At 49.0% G+C, this 20,230-nt stretch overlaps 1 protein-coding gene across 3 annotated transcripts in view; it reads right to left on the minus strand.

Moving 5' to 3' along the window:
- Window positions 1-19,669, minus strand: part of RFX4 (regulatory factor X4) — a 167,041-nt gene extending 147,372 nt beyond the window's left edge. For 2 of the 3 annotated variants that reach the window (XM_007165734.2, XM_007165733.2), the window contains exon 1: window positions 19,326-19,669. In XM_007165734.2, coding sequence (XP_007165796.1) covers window positions 19,326-19,368 — 43 coding nt within the window. In that variant the 5' untranslated portion in view covers window positions 19,369-19,669. Of the gene's footprint in view, window positions 1-16,281; window positions 16,338-19,325 lie in introns of those variants that run through there. The other variant, XM_057556340.1, reaches the window with a different exon arrangement.
- Window positions 19,670-20,230: the final 561 nt, after the last annotated feature.

Below are 20,230 nucleotides of genomic sequence, written 5' to 3' on the forward strand. Positions count from 1 at the left end.
CTCATCCGTCTATCCATTCATTTTTGCAAATATATAGTTATCAAGTGTCTTCAGTGTAAAGTTCTAACAGAAGAGATGGACAAAAGCTATTTAACAGGAAGCCAATATAGTACAGCAGGATATCTCTGATGGACCAGGGTCTCAGGACCTGAAAGTATCTTGGTTGCTTATGCATTCTTTTTTTTATTATTGATGTCCCCCACTCTTAAAACTGTAAGTTCTAACAACCTTGAGGATCTTGTTCAGCACTTAGTTCCCAAGAGCCTGGAGCGGTGTCGGGCACAGAGCTGGCGGTGATGGCCGTGATGAAGCGAAGCAGAATGAAGGAACGGGGAATGCTGGACGGGGGGTCCTCCCCAGGAAGGCCTCTGGGAAGAAACAGCATTTGAGCAGAGACCGAGCGCGGTGAGGGAGCAAAAAGGGCCTTCGAAAGTCCTGACAGCGGGGACCACAGAGGCAAAGGCTCTGAGGTGGGGTCACGTGTGACCTATTTAAGGAACTGGAAGAAGGCCCGGGGGCTGATGTGGAGTGGCCATGGGGGAGACCATACAAGATGAAAGAGAAGACAGAGGCAGGCCAGGAAGAATGTGGGGCCTGGGGTCAGAACAACTGGATTTCAAATCGCAGTCCTGCTACGCACTAGCTATGTGACACTGACATGGTTCTGGAACCTTCCTAAAGCCCTGCCTCCCAGGTTTCTCCAAAGATTAACTGAAATGATACGGGTGAGGCACTGAGCATGCTTGGCTTTGTGGGAAGATGAGGAAAGCCTGGTCTCTATCCAGCAGGTGCTCACAGCCATGATGGGGACAGACGGCAATGGTGACATTTAGCATTTATTGAGCGTCCTCTCCATGCCGGTCACTCTGCTTCACCTCTGCTCACCTCCAGCAGCTCTGAAACAGAGACCTGAACAACTCCGATCTGTGAAGAGGAACGTCTCGGAGAAGCTAGGTGATGTCACCACCACAGGTCTGTCTGACCCCAAAGCTGTTGGCTGTCACCACGGCACCCTGCCTTGCTAAGCCAGCAGGTAACCAGGAGTACGTCTAGATTACAATAAGGTGCTTCCAGCTCGGCCTGGCTGCTTCACAGAGGGTGGGGGGAAGGCATTTCAGCTGGTCCTTAAAGGAGTCGGCATCGGCCAGACCAAGGAGGAAAGGAGGGCATTCCGGGGAAGAGGGCCACCGTCGCAGACAAAGGCACAAAATGGGTTCTGAGAAAGGTGAAGAGCCCACTGACCCGTGACCCAAAGAGTGGTGGGAGACAAGTGGGAGATTCCATTAGGAGCAGATTGCAAAGGCCTCACCCACCAGGCCAAGAAGCCTGCAGGCAGCTGGGAGCCAGCCATGATTTTTAAGCAGTGGGGGAGTAACACGATGAGCTTTGTTTCTGAGGAACTGGATGAGAACAGGGAGTTTTGACTTATGCAATACCTGAAGAAAACACCGCCTGACTTATAAAGTGTCACTAGGTTTTAATAGAAGGCGTTATTCATTCTCTTTATATCAACAGTCTTTTGGGGCGCTGTGCTGAGGCCTATTTTAGGAACCTGCAGCTTTAGAAATGCTACATGAAAGAGCTGACATGCCACACTCGCAGCTACCAAGGGAGGACAGGGCCCCAGATCCCTCTGGAGGTGCCAGAGCACACCCCAGTGTCCCCTCCCCCAGGCCCTGGTCGTTATCAGGAGAACCATGCCACCGGGGCCTGCTCCCGTCCCCCCATGCACCAGGATGCTGCTTTTCCTCTCTCCCCGGGACTCCCCATGGTGGTGACACACAGGATGCTGTGGAAAGTGGGCCCAGGAGGCGGGCAGCTGTGGCCTCTCCAGGAGGTACCTCAGGTCAGTGGGTTGCCATGGTGACACCACAGGCCCCGCCCCAGGGGCTGCTGGGTTCCAGGAAGGGGTCCCTGCCCTGCCTCCAAGGGGCAGCCCCACGCTGCCGCTGCTTTTATTCCTTCCCTCGCCCACCAAACAGTGATTTAGTGCTGACTGTTTGCCAGGCTCTGAGGATCTAGTGATGAGCATGGCAGGCAAGGTCCCTGCTCTCAGGGAGCTTATATTCTGTGGTGGAGACAGACAAAACAAATAAGCAAGATGACTTAGAGCATGATGAGTGTTCTGAAGAAACGAAGCCCTGGAATGGGATAGAGAGAGATGGGGGTGCTGTTTTAGGTGGCAGGGACGCTGAGGGCCTCTCGGAGGAGGTGATGTTGAGGCAACTGCAAAGGCCCAAGGTGGGAGTGGGCTTGGAGGGTGTGAGGAAGAGCCAGGAAACCAGTATGGTGGAGGAGAGGAAAGAAGGGGGAGGGCAGTGCGAACTGAGGTCAGAAAGTTAGGAAGGGCCCAAAGTTTGCTGGCCACAGTAAGAACTTCACATCTATTCCAAGTGTGCCAAGACGCTATTGGAAGGCTTTAACCAGGTGACATGAACTGCACTGGCTCAGAAAGGGCAGGCTGTGAGGGGACTTACATTCATTCATCCCGCTGTCCGTTTATCAACTATTTATGCGCTAGTATGTTGCAGGCACTGAGCTATACAGTAGGGACATAGCAGGGAACAAGACAGTTTCTGGCTTCATGGAAGGTCAGAGTTTAGTGCAGAAGTCAGCTATTCAATAATCACACAAATAGAGACATAATTACCAAGAAAGCCAGGGTAGAGGAAAAAAAAAGAAAGGTCTGACCTAATCTGTGAGAGTCAAGGAAGCTTCTCAGAGGAGGCAGCATTAAACTGACAGCTAAAGAGTAAGAAGACATGTGTTACTACCCCAGGGAAAAGAGGGAGGAGTGTTCCTGGCAGAAGGAACGGCATATGCAAAGTCCCTGAAGCTGGCAGAAGAATGACACGCTCAAGAAATTGACAAGCAGCCTGAGCGTGAATGGACACATTCATTCAGGTGTTAATTCAACACGTGTTTACTGAGACTATCCTGTATAACTAGCACTCTGTAACATGCTAAGGGGCATGTGCACATAAAAGCCCTGCCTCTGTACTCAGGGCTGGGTTAAGGAGTCTGGATTCTATTCAGTAGATGGTTGAGAACCTCTAAAAGTTTTTGAGTAGAGTGTGGCATAAACAAATCAGTTCTGTGGGCAGCTCCATCGGGGGCTGCTAAACACAATTTTAGTGGGGAGGGAAAGGGAAGCAGGAGACCATATCATTTATCATCTAAACCTGGACATTTCTGAGACTGAAAAGCAGTGTTAGTAATAATTTTGCCAGGACCATATGTGTAAACCAGGATTGTCCCAGGCAAACTGGGACTTAATGTCCCCCTAGTAGGAGGCCACTGCAACAGTCTAAGTCTTCGATGCTTGAACCAGAACAGATGAGTGAGATGAGAAAAGAAAAGAACTCTGCCCTCCTTCTAGCTAACTGTATCCACTCCTCTGGCTGATCCACGTGACCAGTGTCCCCATGTCTCTTCATCAGCTGGGGTCTCAATCACTGCATGACGCAAGTGAGTCCACTAATGACACATCCTGGAACGTGGCCTCTCAATGAAGTACCATCATCCTCGTCAACATCATCATCAGAGCAATGACTTGCCCAAGATCACACAGCCAGTAAGCAGCTGAGCCAGGGTTTGAATCTGACTCTAACCTAACCATTAACTTCTACTGTAATACGCATAATTACACATGCCTTAAAGTCTCGTTGTTAGCACTAAGCTGTGTCTGAAATAATAACAAACACATAATATGTGCTCAGTAATGTTACTGCTCCTTCTTACTTCAGGAAAACTCAATATAGAAAACTCTAAAGTGGGCAAAGAGATTAATTAAGGTGTCATTGTTTGCAATATACAAGAATTAGCGAGGGAACCCTGAAGGTACACCAATGCTGATATTTCACAGATCATGAACTCACCAACAGTCTCCAGAGACTAGAGAAAATTAAAGCTAAGGTGTTCAGTGCCATCTCCTGTCGAAGATAAACTCAATGTAAAAGCAGATCTCTGCTCTGAAAATATCTCTGGGAACATCAGAGTTAATGTACATAATTGCATAACCAGGTTGTAAAAATTTCATTTCCCCTCCACTTCTCGGGGGGTGGGGTGCATACCTACCCTTACCCAATGTTGGCAGACTTTTTCTTTGTTTCTATTGCTATTATTACAATATTATTAAAACAGAAAATCTGAAGAAGATTACTGGAGCCAAGGCTACTCGCTGTGCACATCATCTGGTACTGATTCTTGACATCACTGCCTTTCCTAGGTTTTTGTTTGTTTGTTTACCTCTCCTGCATTTCTTCTCACCGCCTGTATTAGAGGATGTGGATTCCCCCTCCGAAAACTCAGGAGTCAGGCACTCCTGGCTGCCGGACCCAAAGAAACTTCAAACTAGCCTGAACTTTTGAGATAAATCAACAAAATATCCTTCTCTTAAGCAAAGCGTTTTTTTCTTTCCTGTGTTAATCTATCGAAGAAATTATACTTTTTTTAAAACATTTATTTATTTATTTATTTATTTTTGGCTGTGTTGGGTCTTTGTTTCTGTGCGAGGGCTTTCTCTAGTTGCGGCAAGCGGCGGTCCCTCTTCATCGCGGTGCGTGGGCCTCTCACTATTGCGGCCTCTCTTGTTGCGGAGCACAGGCTCCAGATGCGCAAGCTCAGTAGTTGTGGCTCACGGGCCTAGCTAGTTGCTCCGCGGCCTGTGGGATCTTCCCAGACCAGGGCTCGAACCCGTGTCCCCTGCATTGGCAGGCAGATTCTCAACCGCTGCGCCACCAGGGAAGCCCTATACTTTTTAAGGTTGAAAAGAGAAACATATTGACCCACAATCCCACCCCTCTAACGTGTGAACTACTTGTCCTCTTTCTGCATTGCTCCCCAGCCTCGTGTGCACCTGTGCACATGTGAACTGTAATCTCAGGGAATGTACAATTTCTATTCCTTTTCCTCTCAACATGCTATCATGCAGATTTCCCCTCTGCTGCTACAGTCCTCACGTTCGTCATTGTTTAATACATGCCCAGTGTTCCACTGAGCTAATGTTCCTATTTTTTACAATGTTTTAATGGACAACATGGTGCAGGTAATGTTTTCTTTCGTTTGGATCATTTCCTGAGAATCACCTAGGAGAAGGAAAAGTAAGCATGTGGGCTTCGTAACTAGCTACAGACGAATGGTCTGAATTACAGCCTTAGTACTTACTAGTGAAAGACTTTAGGCAAATTCTCTAAACCTCAGTGTCCCCTTGTTTAAAATGTGAGTAATAATAATGTGCCTACCTCATCTTAGTGGTGTGAGATTGCAGTGAACAAATGCATGGAAAGCACTCAGAGCACAGTGCCTGGCACAGAGCACGTTCTAAATATATGGAACTGCTGTGAGTCCCAGGCACCTGTTTATGATTAAGGCACTTTTCTGGTTTGTTTGAATAACAAAGTAGTAGTTAAGGACACAGACCGTGGAGCTCAACTGCCAGGTTCAAGTCTGACTTCCTTGAAGTATGACCTTGGGTGAGCAACTCGACCTCCTTGGAGCCTCAATTTTTTTAATCTGCAAAATGGGAGTGGTAATAATAGCACCTCATGGGGTTTGTATGACAATTCAGTGAATAAGGCACAGAGAATGTTTACATGGTAAGCACTATATAAGTCTTAGCTATTATAATTTTTATATCATGCCCACCTCCCAGGAATTACTCTTTAGTTCCTTCCTGTTATCATTCTTTCCGTTTGATTCTTGGATCTCTTGGTGCATGGCCTTGGGAGCCGGCAGGACACTAATTCTAATCCTCCCCTTACAAGGGACCAAGTAAATTCTGCAACCCTGGGCAAATTACTTAACCTCATGGACCTCAATTTTCTTCCTATATTAAAAATACTTACCCCATGGGGTTATTATGAGGATTAGGAGAAATAATATAAGCTCCTTAAGAGCTGACTGTACCTTATTCCCCACACTTAGGACGGTGCTTGGCACAGAAGAGCAGATCAATGAGGAGAGAAGAGGAAGGGCTGAGAGGGGGCAGGGAAAGAAAGAAATGAATGAAGCACCAGCACCATGCCTGGCTCACAGGGGCTCAAGAGTGTCAGTTCATCTGCAGTTAATCTATCAAGTACTTGCTTGCATGGAGCCTTGAGCCAGCTTTCCTAGAAAGCAGGCAAAGAGATGCAGCATTCCTCAGAATATGAAGGAGGAATTGATTTATATCTTAAGTAAATACTCATCAAGCACTGACTTGTGCGAGACACTCTGTGCTAAGCACAGAGAATGATGACACAGGTGGAAATCTTGAGAGACAAAGGAAGAAGCATCAAGTAAACACTGAAAACAAGGATTGGAAGTATGTGCACTTTAGGCTCATGTGGATAAGAGCACTGCGAGGCAAAGTCAAGATAGTCAGAGCTCTATGTGGAAGGGAAACCACCAGCACCTTCATTACAACTGCATGTTTTTAATTGGTATGGCGATGGCCTGGTTTAAGAAAGCAGGACCAGCTTTGGTGCCACAACAACCTCAGTTCGGATACTCTCGCTGTACGAACCAATGCACGTACAGTGACTGAATCCCACAGAGTGGTGGTTTCACTAAGTATAAGATGGGAATGATCCTGCCCAGATCACAGGTTTATGAGGTTATGTACTGAAAAGACTGAACACGGTGGAAGTGTTGTATAAAATGTTTTCTTCTCCTATGCAGTCCTGGGGGAAGGGGCAGAAAGGGGAATGGGGAGAAGGCAGGTCTTGGAAGCTACTAGGGGGACACAAGGAGAAGCAAGTGCTCGAAGCACCTTCTGTTTATGGAGCTTTTACAACATGTCAAGGCCCTGTGTGGACCCCTTTATATGCATTAGTTCATTTAATCCTCACAATACCCTCTAAGGTAGGTACTCTGCATGATCCCACTTTACTAACAAGCAAACTGAGGCTCAGAGAAGTCACGTGACTTGCTAAATTCATACATCTAGCCCACAGCAAAGCCGGTTCTCACTAAGTCTATGGGATTCTAAAGCCAGAGCAGTTAAATGATTGTATCAGTGATTGCAAACTCCCTGTTATTAATGATTGTATCAGTGGACTTCCCTGGTGGCGCAGTGGTTAAGAATCCACCTGCCAATGCTGGGGACACGGGTTCGAGCCCTGGTCTGGGAAGATCCCACATGCCGTGGAGCAACTAAGCCCGTATGCCACAACTACTGAGCCCGTATGCCACAACTACCTAGCCCACATGCCACAACTACTGAAGCCCGTGCACCTAGAGCCTGTGCTCCGTAACAAGAGAAGCCACCACAATGAGAAGCCTGCGCACCGCAACAAAGAGTAGCCCCTGCACACTGCAACTAGAGAAAGCCCGTGCACAGCAATGAAGACCCAACGCAGCCAAAAATAAATAAATAAATAAATAAATGAAAAAATGAATAAATAAGTATTTTGAAATATGATTGTAACAGTGATTGCAAACTGTGACATGCTACGCAATGGAAGGGGCTGTTATTTTAACACCCAAGGTTTTTATGCTTAACCTATTGTAAGGAAAATCATGTCTGTAAGTAAACAGGTAGGAAGCCTTTGATGATATAAGATGTCAAATTTGCCAGAGTAACTGGCAGGCGGGGGATACCTCCCCAGTGGTGGTGCCAGGTTGAACTCAGAAGCTCTGAGAACACTTAGAGATGAAAGGAACACCTGACATGAAGGTGCCCCCGCAGGAAGCAGCCCCCGTGGGTGTCCTCAGTCAGCAGTCTGCTGCCAAAGTCACATCCAGGTGCCCATGTCAGCCAGAAGCCCACTGACACCCGTGACAGTGTGCTCCAGAGAACTGCAGCATGAGCGGCCATCTCCCCCAGGATTAGGGGGGACCTGACCTCCTGAACTTCGTTATACAGTAGAGCAGGTGAGCTAGGATGGACATCTCCGAGGTCCTCCTTCTAACTCCAGGTCTTAGGAGGCAAGGAGGCAGCCTGGCTTTGAAATCAGAATAATCTGTGCTCAAATCCTCGTTTGACACTAGCCATTTGGCCTGGACATGTTACCTAGGCTCTCTGCACCTCAGTTTCCTCTTCTGTAAGATGGGGAAAATAATGCCATCGGTTGGGTATGAAAATTAAATGAGTTAACATGCATAAGCATTTAGCACAGTGACTGGGAAAGATTATAAATGTTATTAATCTGCTACCCGATTTCAAAAAGGGAGCCACTTGATTAAAAAAAGCAACTAATAATTTTGAAAATAATTCATTAAGGCAGCCTGCCGTCAATTACCAAAATAATTTGTGTAGTTCCTTCCTTCTCTCCCATCCTCCCTCTGTCCCTTCCTTCCTCCCTTGTCTCCTTCCTTCCTTCTTTCCTTTCTTTCTCTCTTCATTCCCTTTTCCTTCCTTCTTTCCTTCTGAAAAACAATCTAGGTATCAATATGTAGTCTCCAGGTACTATGTACAATCATACGGCTTTGGTGTTTTTTTCCTTTCTTCTTCTTTTTTACGTATGTCTCAATACTAAAAAAAACTCTGAACAGAACACAGACCCACAGGGAATCCTTTTTTTAGGTTCCTCGTCTCTTGGATCTCTCTGGACCCCTCTGGACCTCTCTGCCCTGCACGCTTTCCCTGCTATGCTCGGGGCTCAACAAGCCTGAGTGAGGCTCACGCCTGTTGCGGGTGAGACCAGGTCCAGGCAGGCAGCTCTCCCTGCTCCCAGTGCCTCCTCAGCAGTGCCCTGCAAGGTAGCTCAGGCGTAGAATGCCCTGCAGCCTGGGCACCCAGAGAAAACCCCAACGAAGCAGACAAATAATTCATTCTTCTAATCACAGCAAAGTTTTCAAACTTTAAAACGGAGCCTTGATTAGAAGAAAAGCTGTTTTTTTTTTCTAAAAGCCTGGCATTTCTGAAAAGGTCCCCTACCCAAACCACAGCAACCTCAAAAACTCTGCCCACTGAGTTGAAAATAAAAGTTCATGGAGACCAAAGGCCCTCTCACAACAACAGCTCAACGCTTTAGAAATCTTCTTTCCAATGCTTAAAAGTTTTCACATTTTAACTGAGGGCCTGAAGCCCTCTGGGATCTTCCTTCCTTGTAAACTCCCAGGGCTTTCTCAGCCAAAGTTATGTATTTTTTTATGATGTCTAATAATGCTTTGTGGAGAAACTATTTTGTTTTTGTAAAAGGAGCCATCAAGTAAAAGAAAAAAAAAATCCTAGAAACAGAAATTTTAGCTTTTTTTGTAGTCGTGTAAGAATGATACAAAATTACTTCATTTTCTTTTTGGTAGAACAAAGAACTTATAGAGGCGGCCAAATTCTCCCCCTGCCCCCACTCTACATTTGTTATCAGCAGTGGAACTGAACACCAGAAAGAAAACATGGCGAAATATTTAAGGTGATCAATCAATTCCACCATAAACAGATCTGAGTTTACGCCACGGGCCCAATTCCGGAACTTTACAAAACCCCAACAACTTCAATAAGAATTTCACCTACCCATGAGCTCTGAGAACCAGTTCACAAACTATAAATACATCACATGTATCAACACCCCCAAATTTAGACTCATCATTCAGAAAAAGATGATGTGGAACTCAAACATCACCCCTGCTTTTTAAAAAAATTATAAATTCTGTAATTGTAACATTCAAAGAAACGCCTCCTTCTTCAGAAGTCTAATATTAGCTTGAAATGACTTCAGAGCCGTCACAAGATTCAAGACAAACGTGTTAACATAAGCTTCTCCACGAAATGCGTTCGTGCCTCAAAAATTGGTTGCTGGCGGTATAATTAGCAATCACTAATCACTCTTTAGATTATTCAAATGACAGTGCAAAATCTAGTTCAGGAGTAGTTTACTCGTGTTCACTGATACTGCATTTTCTCCAACATGATGGATTCAGGAGATAAATGCTTATGAAGTAGTAATTCTCCCTTCCAATTAAATAAAAATCTGCTATATTCATCAATCTCACTTAGGCTGAGTCTAAACAATGCTGACCTTTAGCACAATTGGGTAGTCAGAAAACACGCAGGGCACTAAACCCTAACTAACCTTCACTGGGTTGAAGCCTTTTCAAAGGCTTTATTATCCCCTTGAATTAAAGCAAAACAATCACAACAATATAAACCCAACACGTCCAGGTTCACCTGTCTACTAATAATTATTGATTGCTCAGAGGCAGATTATGCTTTTACATTTTATTGAGGATTAACCAACCACAAGAGTGGAAACTATATACCTATTTTAAAGAAATTCTGCTCTGAGGATCAGATCTGACCACAGAAACAACGTAATCTACTGGCACAGGTAATCCAGCCCTGGTTGCCTAAATTCAGATCGTATTCAACTGAAAACAGAAGGGCTGAATTTCATTCTTTCTTTTCTGCTTTTTATGATCTTTCTCTCTCTCTTAAAGAAAGCTGTTAATATTTCAAAAGCCCAAAAACCACAATGTAGATAAAATCAAGTTATAAAGACAGAAACTGAACAAATGGACATTTTCTCCTCACGTTAGAAAAATATGCAAGAAAGTCCAAAGAACTAAACGAGTTTCCTGCTAAGGCGAGTTTCAGAGAAAGACTCCCTTGAAACTGGTTTCCCCTTCTTGAAAGTCAAGTGTAAAATGGTTCAGTCTTTAATAAAACAGTGATGCCTACAAGTATTGGGCAGCTGGGGGAGGGCAGTGGATGAAGAACGTGGGCCATCACGTTCTAACTGGGAGGGCGTCAGGGGTTGTGCAGGGGCCTTCATCAGAGGTGTGCACCATACGTCTCCTCTGAGAGCTCCATGGAACTCTCTTGCAGGATTCAAATCCCAGTCAACAGGTGTTGCCTCTACAAAGACACATTTTCCACTTCCTTTAACAAACTGGAAAATGCAAGGGTGAAACCATGGCAAACAGAAGCACATAAAATGCCCTGTTCATGGGAAAGGTAGAGAAATGAAAATGACATGAATCCCTCAGCCTAAAACCTTTTAGAAGAGAATGATTTATCTTGACGTGAGAATTGAGACTATGTCTACGTGGTACAGAAAACATCTAGATATGCTGAAACAATCTAAATTTTTTTCAGCATTCTTATCCCCTTTTCCCAACTAGACACCTAGGATTTGGCACAGGAAGGTCAGATAGTTATTTTCAATCATAGTAAGGTCTGCCATTTACTGAGCAATTTCTAGGAGCCAGGCTTAACTTAAAGTGCACAATCTCATTATATCCTCTTTTTGTTCTTATTGAAGTATAGTCGACATACAATATTATGTTAGTTTCAAGTGTACAACATAGTGATCCGACAAATACATTACCACACAATCACCACGACAAGTCCAGTAACCATCTGTCACCACACAAAATTATTACAGCATTATTGACTATATTCCTTATGCTGTTACACTACATCCCTGTGACTTATTTGTTTTATAACCGGAGCTTGTACTTCTTAATCCCCTTCACTTATTTCACCCAACAACCTCCCCCTCCCCAGTATATCCTCTTAAGAACCCTAGAAGGTAAAGAGTGGATTTTTTCACAAAGAAGGAAGTTGAGGCTTGAGAACTTAGGTCATTTGCCCCGGGTCACACAGCTAGCAAGTAACCAAGCAGGGATTTAAATCTTGGTCTATCTGATAGCAAAGCCCATGTTCTTTTCATTAAAGCACACCCACATCTACCTGAAGTCACAGGGGAACACGTATCTGTGAATGACTTCTAGCTCTAATATATGGTTTGTTAAATTACCAAAAGGCTACATATATAATCACAGTACTTAATGGCTTCTGCCTCATTAGTTTATTCTGGCTGAGGTATGTCTGTATGTGAGCATGAATGAAGGCTAGACATTCACAGACACAAAGCGAATGGTAACTAAACTTCAAATGAATCCCCAAGAAGACTACAGTGCATTTCATATCTGTAGTAAAGATGTGTCCCTTTATGTCCCTATTTTTGCCAACGATAATTTACAATTTTGTCTTCACAGTATAAAAGACTATCCTAACACTTTCTAACAGGAAGAAAATAGCATGCTTTTGCTAAAATAATATACGCTTTCATTGGACATCCTTTCCAACACAACCCTCTCCCTCGCTAAAACAAAAAGGAAGAGAAAGACAGTATAGCCTTGTGACTAAGAGTGCGGATCACTGCAGGTTAGGGTACTTACCCCCTTCAAGGATATCCTTTATCTGCCTCCATTTCCCATTGCATAGAATGGAATGGATAATAATAGTACCCCTAACATATATTTTGAAATACAACTAATAATGAATTTAAAGTGCTTAGTACATGCCCGGCATGTGAAAGGCACTTGACAAACATTAGCTTTAAAAATGAAAACAAAAACCTAGATTTATTACTTGCATTCTGTCTCAGGAAAGTTTGGCACACGCAATTAAGATCGATCTTGCTTCCCATGCAGTCAAGGTATGTCTCACAGCCCAACTTCTAGAGCTCAGAAACTTTTCACTTTTGAGCCTGTTGGTTTCCTCCTTTAAACTGCGAATGATAACAGTTCCTTCTTCGCAGCGTTGTTGTGAGCATTACCTAGATAATGCGTTTAAATTAAAATGCTTAGCAAAGTGAAAACATATAGTAAGTATTGAATATGTTATTTATTATCACTCTCACATTGCAGACTCACAACAGCCCTATCAGACAGTTCTCTCAATTCTGTAAGAAAATTGAAGCTCAGCAATATCTAGCTTCCAGACCAAAGACACACAGCTTCATGTGGCAGAAAGGCATCCTGTGAAAGGTAGCAACCTCCCCATCACCACACTCTATCTTCATTAATCTAGTGTTTTCTCTTCATAGTATGTATCACTAGCTGAGATTATCTATTTTTGTGTTTATCTGTTTGTCTGTCTAGAATTTATGCTCCAGAGGAGCAGAGATGGCATTTTAAAGCTCAGCATTTAGCAGAATGCAGGGCATGTAGAAGACACATAGAATTCTTGAATGAATGGATAGACGAAACAAGCTAAAATTTGCCCAAAGTCTATAACTCTACTCAACCCTTATGATGCACTGCCTCCTACCACTGCCATCATTTAAAATCCTCTTCAAATCCAGAATCATATGACAACTTCAGAGACGTTTTCTCTGGAGCTCAAAGACACAACATTCCTTGCTCCTCCACTCTCATCCATGCATTTCCCTTCTCACCAAGTGGGACTCAAATCCACCTGGCGGCCAGTGTCATCACCAAGCCCTGCCAGGCTAGCGCTCTACCAGTGTCCGGCTGAAGCAGGCAGGGTGGGGCGAGGGAACGGGCTCTCCCAGGCTGGCCTCCAATCTAGCTCTGCCACGTACAAGTTGTGACCCTGTGCAAGTTCCAGACCCTCTTTCATCCTAAAAAGGGACAACGCAGAACTGCTGTCAGGCTTAAATGGCTAATGTGTGGAAAAGTGCCTGTTAACGGGGCTGCCATATGGTGGGTGCTCAACAACAGAGAGCAACCTTTCCTCCAAGCCCCAAGGGGACACTATTTTTCTGTCCCTTGTAGCGCTCACCACTCTCAGTATGTCCATGTCTTCCCTCATCAAAACGTTTTAAAGTCCTTGACAGTAGGGACTGTGGCCTTATTCATCCCCAGGCTCTGCCACCCAACAGGTGCTCAGTGAGCGAGACTGAATAAAACCTCCGATAAATTCACCCAAAGTAATTTTTTTAACTTTTACCTGACACCTCCAAATTATCTGTCTTTGAGTTATTCTCTCCCCTAACCTTGATAAAATTGCAAAGACATCTCAAATAGAGCGGGGTGTGGGGAGAAGCAACGTCAGAGATTCTCCCCCCCCCCACCGCCTTTTCCATCCTGCAGGCCCGTGCATCCCTGGAGGGGCAGCTGAAGAGTGTCCCTAGTAACCTGTACAACAGGCAGGGCAGGCTCTCAGGGGCCTATGCAAGTGGAGACCTGACTGTCTGGCGTCCAACTTGTGATGTCACCATTCCATACCTTTTCAGCCTTTTTTTTTTTTTTTTTTGCACAGACACCAAGGCAAACACACATATCAACTTGACTTAGAATCACGATTTTGCAGTGTTGGAAATAGAAGAGAAACCCTGTGCCTGATGCAGGTCACAATAATACCTCTCTCGTGGAGCGCTTGTGAGGATCAATGTGTGATGAACTACTTTATAAACCTAGTACCAGGCAGATATCACAGACACGGGCATGTAAATTAGTCATAAACTTTCAGACAGACCGTGGCAATCTTTACATCCAATCCGTTCATTTACAGATGAGGCGACAGAGTCTGGGGAGAATGGAAGGACTCCTCTGCTGAACATATCAGCAGGAGGGGTGGCCAGGTGTGAGAAGAGCCTCACCTCTTCCTAAAAGCTTGAGCAACGGAGGGTGAAGTCTGGTGTACTCTTGATAGCAACATCTCACCACATGGGCCAGTGTGGCTTCTTATCCAGCATCTGTGGGGGTCTGTGATGCTGGCTTCATCACCCAGAGGCATTTCAGTGTTGACGCCGGGTACAGCCCCATAAAATCTAACGCCTTAAGGGATGCACCTCAGGTGTAACTGAGAAAGGCAATTGCAGGTCCTTAAAAGGGGGTTATTCAAGGTTCTTGACTCTTAAAATCCTAAATGACTTGTAAAAATATTTTAGTATATTATTAGTTTGGGGAGAGAGTCACTAATTGTGCAGTGGATCATAGTTCAGATAGTGGTAACCTGGGTTCTATAACAAAGAGGGATACGTCTAACTTGTCAGAGAATCCCAGTCTGTGAGCTGTTTTACCCTTCATTTTACAGGCAATTAAAATTAATCTTGTAAAGGCTAGAAGATTTACCTGAAGTATCATTACAAGTGGCTGGGTCAGAATGATAACTCCGAGCTTTCCTCACTGTACAAAGGAGGAAAAAATCCGGAGGATCTTCTCTTCAGTACCCTCCCCACCCCTCCAAAGGAGAAAGCACCTCCTTCTCTTCTCTTTCCCGCCTTATCCTAACCCCTTACCCTTTCAGATCCAGTTTGGGGTGGGGGGGCGATGAGAAATTCATCTGGGGCGACCCACGGGTCGTGGGGAAGAAAAGCCAGAACCTTTCACGTTGGTGAGCCTGGGGCTCCTGGGGGGGGGCGGGCGCACTGCCCAGCTGGCGCCTAACTTCGGGATGGGGAGGGACGCTGGACGAGAACCCGGAGGAGGAGGGGTGGGAGAGAGGGCGCGCAGGAGGGCTGAGAAAAGGTGTAGCTGCTGGAGAGATATTAGAGACCTCGGCGCCTCTGGGAAGCAGGATGGTCCAGCTCTCACACAGCGGCGGGGAGGCCCCGTGCAAACTCCTCTCTCCTCCTCGTACTCGGCCTTTTGTTGTCGGCCTCTGCCTCTGGCTCCTGCTCATGCCCTCCGGTCCCCTGCCCCCCCTGAAGTCACCCCGACTGCACTCATAATATTTTGCTTTGCGCTGGGTCTGTTTTCCACCACCAACTTCCAGCAGTCTCCATGGCGACGCGCTGGGGAGGGGGGCGGGCGCAGCTATGGAAATCTCAGGGCCTAGCCGCCGGGCGGCCCCTGCAAACTTTTCCGGGTCTCCAGGACCTACAGGCCGGGTGGGAAAGAGCGTTGTCCCGGGCCGCCGCACCAAGTCGCGTGCGGGGCTCCCCGAGCCCGGCCTGCACCCGCGTCCGCGCTGGCTAGTGCTGCAGCCACCCGGACAGGGGACCTGGGGACCACGCGGCTCTTACTTGACCCTGATGCCAAACCCAGACGTCGGCACTTGGCAGGTGGCGAGGGTGGGGCGAGCATGCCCGCTTTACCGGCCACACACACACACACACACACACACACACACGCCGGGGAGGGCGAGACAGTCCGATTTGGGCGCGGGGGCAAAGTTCAGAGCCCCGACCCCTTGTTCCCCGAGCTCGCAGTCCGGGTCCCCGGGCTGGAGAAGACGGCTGCTTTCCTAGGCCCGGGGCCTCTTCCCACCCGGGCGCTCTCTGCCCCGCCAGCCCCACGCCAAAGCCACTGAAATGTCCCCACCTGCGGGCCCTCGGAGCCAGGTCGGGCCTTGTGCTGAGCCGGGGGCCTGTACACCAGAGTGCCTTCCCGCCGTTGTGGCCCAGGGAGCTCAAATACAGCTGTAGGGGTGCTTTGGCCGCTCTGGGTTTTGGAGGTCGCGGCGGAAAGCGGGTAGAGGCAGAAGTTTCCAGGTCGGGTTCGTCAGTGCCCCTCTGTAAGGCGCCATCCCGTTTAACAAGAAACAACCCTTCTGTTGCGTAGGCGACCAACCTGGCCCCGGCCCACTTTGCACAAGTTCTCCGTGGCCTAAAACTCTACCTACTTTCCCCCCACCCCGCCCCTCGTTCTCGAATTTCCAGGTACCTTGAGTAACTGAGCAACGCTCGTCTGGGAAGGGCAGCCGGGATTGGAGCCACAGGCCACGAACACGTAGGCGCCGGCGGCGGCCCTCGTGGGGAGGGCGGGCCACACGGGGCTCGGCGCAGAGTTTGCGCGGCGCGGGGCTGAGGCGCGAGCCGGGAGCGACGCAGCTGCAAACCGCGCACCGGGCGGAGGGCGCGTCGACCGCCCCACGCGTGCGCCTGCGGTCTCCGCCGCCTCCCCGAGCCCGGCCGCGCTGCGGGCCTCCTGGGAGAGGAGCTCTGCTTTGTGGCACTCGGCGGCGGGCTAGCCCAGGGCCCAGAGGCGCGCGCCGGCTCCCCGGCCTCCTCCGACGGGGCATTGTCTCAGCCCTCACACTTGTTGAGTATTTTGGGAAAACTCGAGGAATATATTACCGCCTCGGTGCGCGGAACAAAGGGGCGCGTTTCCGCAGGTCACGCTGAAGGGGCCCCCAGGCGGACCACTAGAGCCCCGGCCCCTGCAAAACTGTACTCCTGGGCCCGAGGCACGTTGCAGTAATTTTCCTTTTAAGAGGAGGGGACGGAGGCCTGGCCCGCCGGCCTCTCCGACCCCGGACGCTCCGGACATCGCCCCAGCACTTGCTGCGAATCGATTGTTCCAGCCCTTTCGGAATGAAATAATAATAACGATAATATTCGTGGTTCTGCCGTAAGATGTGCGCGCAATCTGCCGTAAAAGGAGCAGAATCGAACTGCTCCAAGGAGCGCAGGTCTCAGCAAGCCGGGGAGAAAGGACCTTTACATAACAAGGGAAACTCCAAAGAAAAGCTAATTGGATTAAGTTCTCTGGAAGCGAGGTGAGGGAAGGTCCTGGATCGGACCGCGCCGAGCCGCACTTCCCTTCTCGTCGGTTTTGCAAGCCCGAGTGAAAATGTCACCTGGTGCGCCTCGTGTCATTTCTTCACGCTGCCGTTTCCCAGAACTTTTTGAGTTCAGGATGGCGATCTAGGGATGTCTCAGATTTTCGAAAAGGGGAGGGGAGTGGATGGGAGAAAAGATTTCAGAACTCGTTGGGGGTGTCTGCTGTAAGTAATGACCAGGTGTCTCCACGACCACTAGCTAGAGGACAGAAAACAGAACGTTTCCACAACCCCGCAGCTCTCCCCAGAACGCACCGAGAAGCTCCAGTCGTGTGGAAGGGGTGGCTAAAACCCCCAGTTGGGCCATGGCTGGTATGGGGCGTGGAGACCCCAAGTCCCTACGTGGTCCCCTTGCAAATACTTGGTCGCAAACCATGCAGACATGGGTTTAATTTTGTTCAAGGATATTAACCTCTAAAGTTGGGGTGCTCAGGAGTTGCGTAGTGACACTAACACTTGGCATAGCAGTATGCAGGGAGGGTCTCTTTTCCCTCTCTGGGCGCCCTCTTTACCGCCAGTGGAGAGGATCCAGCAGGGCTGGCCGCGCACTCGCAGCCGGGCGGGCGGCAGGCGATACCTCTCCTTACCTTCGTTTGTCATTGCACATAGTAAGGAGTTCCACGGGGCTCAGCCTTTCCCCACTCCCAGGGGACCCACACCCACTCGGGGGAGCGCAATGGAGAGGGACTTAGCTCTTGAGATCAGAGACAGACAATTACCCTGGAAAATCAAAGATACCCCTGGTCAGAGGGGGTGGGCGTCTTGTCCACCAGGGCCCCAGCAGAAGCCAGGAGAGGCTGGATATCTTTCTGCAAGGACGGAAGAAAGACCATCTGGGGCGATGCCCGGATGACCCCTACTCCCACCCCACATCCATTTCCAGCCTGCTTCGGAGTGGAGATGGGGAAACAATCGTGTGGTGTTTATTTGCTCAGGGAGGAGTCGCGCGTGTGTTAGGGGATGGCAGAGGCTGGAAGGCACTTGTTGCTCCGCGCTGCAAAGTCCAGCAGCGGATGCTCCTAGGCAGCCCCTCAAGCATCGCGTCAAGCTGCTGCCTCGGCCCAGGCTGCTCTCACTGCCCTGTTTCTGCCTCTCCCCAAGAAACGCCAAGGCTGCAACCAAGCCGGGATAGGACTGCACTGGTTGGAAGACTGTGGCTGGGGGAGGAGATGAACTTCCAGAGAATTTCTTTCACCTGGAAGGGGCATAGGGAGCATAACTCTGATCTAGAAGTTTGGCGGCTCTTCAAAGGCGCTAGAACTGGGAGGTGGCGAAGACTCTACTGGAGAAAGAACCGAGACGCTGGGCTTTTTCGTTGTAAGAGATTCCTTGGCTTGCTTTCTCTGTTGTTACGGACGGCCGCAACCCCAAAACCTGATGCCCACAGCCAACAGACCCCAAAGTGCCGAGCAGTTTGCAGACCCAGACGCCAGGCCTCTCGCCAGCCGCTCGGCGTCTTGTCCTCCCTTCAGCAGAATTACGATCCCCAAGCAGAGCGCATCGTCGGGTGCCCCTTCCGGGCAAGGAGTCTACACCCCGCCTCGGGCGGCCCGGGGCTCTCTCCTCCAGACCAGCCGCGGATTCCCCAGGACCACCGGGTTCGCCGCCGCCACTCTCTCCAGCTGCGCATCTCCACCAGTCGGAGCCTCTGTCCCCACCTCCCAGGCGCTGTGCGGAGCCGTCGCCCTCCCCCGCCTCTGGGGCGTTCCGCTCGGCTTCCTGGCCCTAGCCACCAGCTCCAGAGCGCACCGCTATTCCGGGGCCCCCAAACCGGGGGAGGAGCCGGGCCCGGGAGGGGGCGGTCGGCTCGCAAAGTTTCTGCAAGTGGCACCTCGAGCTCGCCGCGAGCCAGCGAATCTTTACATAACTTTGTGTCCGGGGCTAGCAAAAGCGCGCTCCTCAGCGCGCGCGCGCACACACACACATTTACACACACAGTCACACGCTTACACACGCGCACACTTCCACGCATCCGCTTACAGACATCGCACATCGCATGGGATTGAAAACTTCTGCAGGCTCCGTTATTTCCTGGGGTTCCGCTGTCAAGTTGACCCTCCTGAACTTTTTGCGACTCTTGCTGAAGTTCCCCTTCTACCTCTTCTTTCCCTCCCAATGTCTCCCCCCAACCCCCACCAGGACTAACCTGTGGAATCCATGTCGGGTTCCTCCAGTAACCCACAATGCATGCTCTTCCCATGGACAGCACAGGCGCCCCCCAAAAGTCCTGATGTTTGGGGGTCCCCTGTGCTAGAGCTGCCCAGGGAGGAAGGGAGGAAGGAGGGGAGAAGGAGAAAGAGACGCAGAGAGTGCAAGGACGGAAGGATAAAGAAGAAAAGGAAAAGGCAGAAAGAGAAAGGAGAACAGAGAAAGAAGAAAAGAGGAGAGAGAGAGAGAGAAGGGAGAGAGCTCGGAGAAGGGGGAGAGAGAAAGAGCGAGCGAGCAAGGGGACACTCAGTAATCCAGCCAGGCAAAGCCAAACCCGTCAAAATGTTTGCGGATGTTTCATGGGAAAAAGCATCATTTTATAGGAGCCCCGATGGGAGCAATGTCATTGATAGGCCAGCCGGCCTGATGAATGGCCGCTCGTCAGATGGGGCCGTGGCGAGGCGCACTGTGAAGCCCATTGTGGGCCTGTTTTGAATAAGAAAAGCCGCCTCCGAAAAGGGGGGCTCAGAGCGACGCAATCCCAGCCCTCCGACTTCCCCCTTCTATTATAGCATTAGCAACGTTTTTCTTATTTAAAGTTCCAGAGGCCTTCTCCAGCCTTCGCCCGGCACTCATTATAGGCGAAATCAAAATTGGCTTAGATGTGGCCCCCTCCCCCCTGCCCCCCTCCCCCGATCCGGCCAGGCGCGGCGCAGGCTTGGGGGGTGGGCAGGGGACTCCGAGGAGCCTGGGGAGTCGCCTACGCGGCCACGAGTGGGCCCCACTCCTTTCCCTCTTCTCTTGGGCCCCCCAAGTTTGGTCCCGGGTTAGATTTTGAGTGGGAGCCCTGGGGATGAGGTTAGCCTTGACTCCCTTCCACGCGGATCCGCGGACACGCGTGGG

Source organism: Balaenoptera acutorostrata, chromosome 11 (assembly GCF_949987535.1).
Source record: "Balaenoptera acutorostrata chromosome 11, mBalAcu1.1, whole genome shotgun sequence".
NCBI lineage: Eukaryota > Metazoa > Chordata > Mammalia > Artiodactyla > Balaenopteridae > Balaenoptera > Balaenoptera acutorostrata.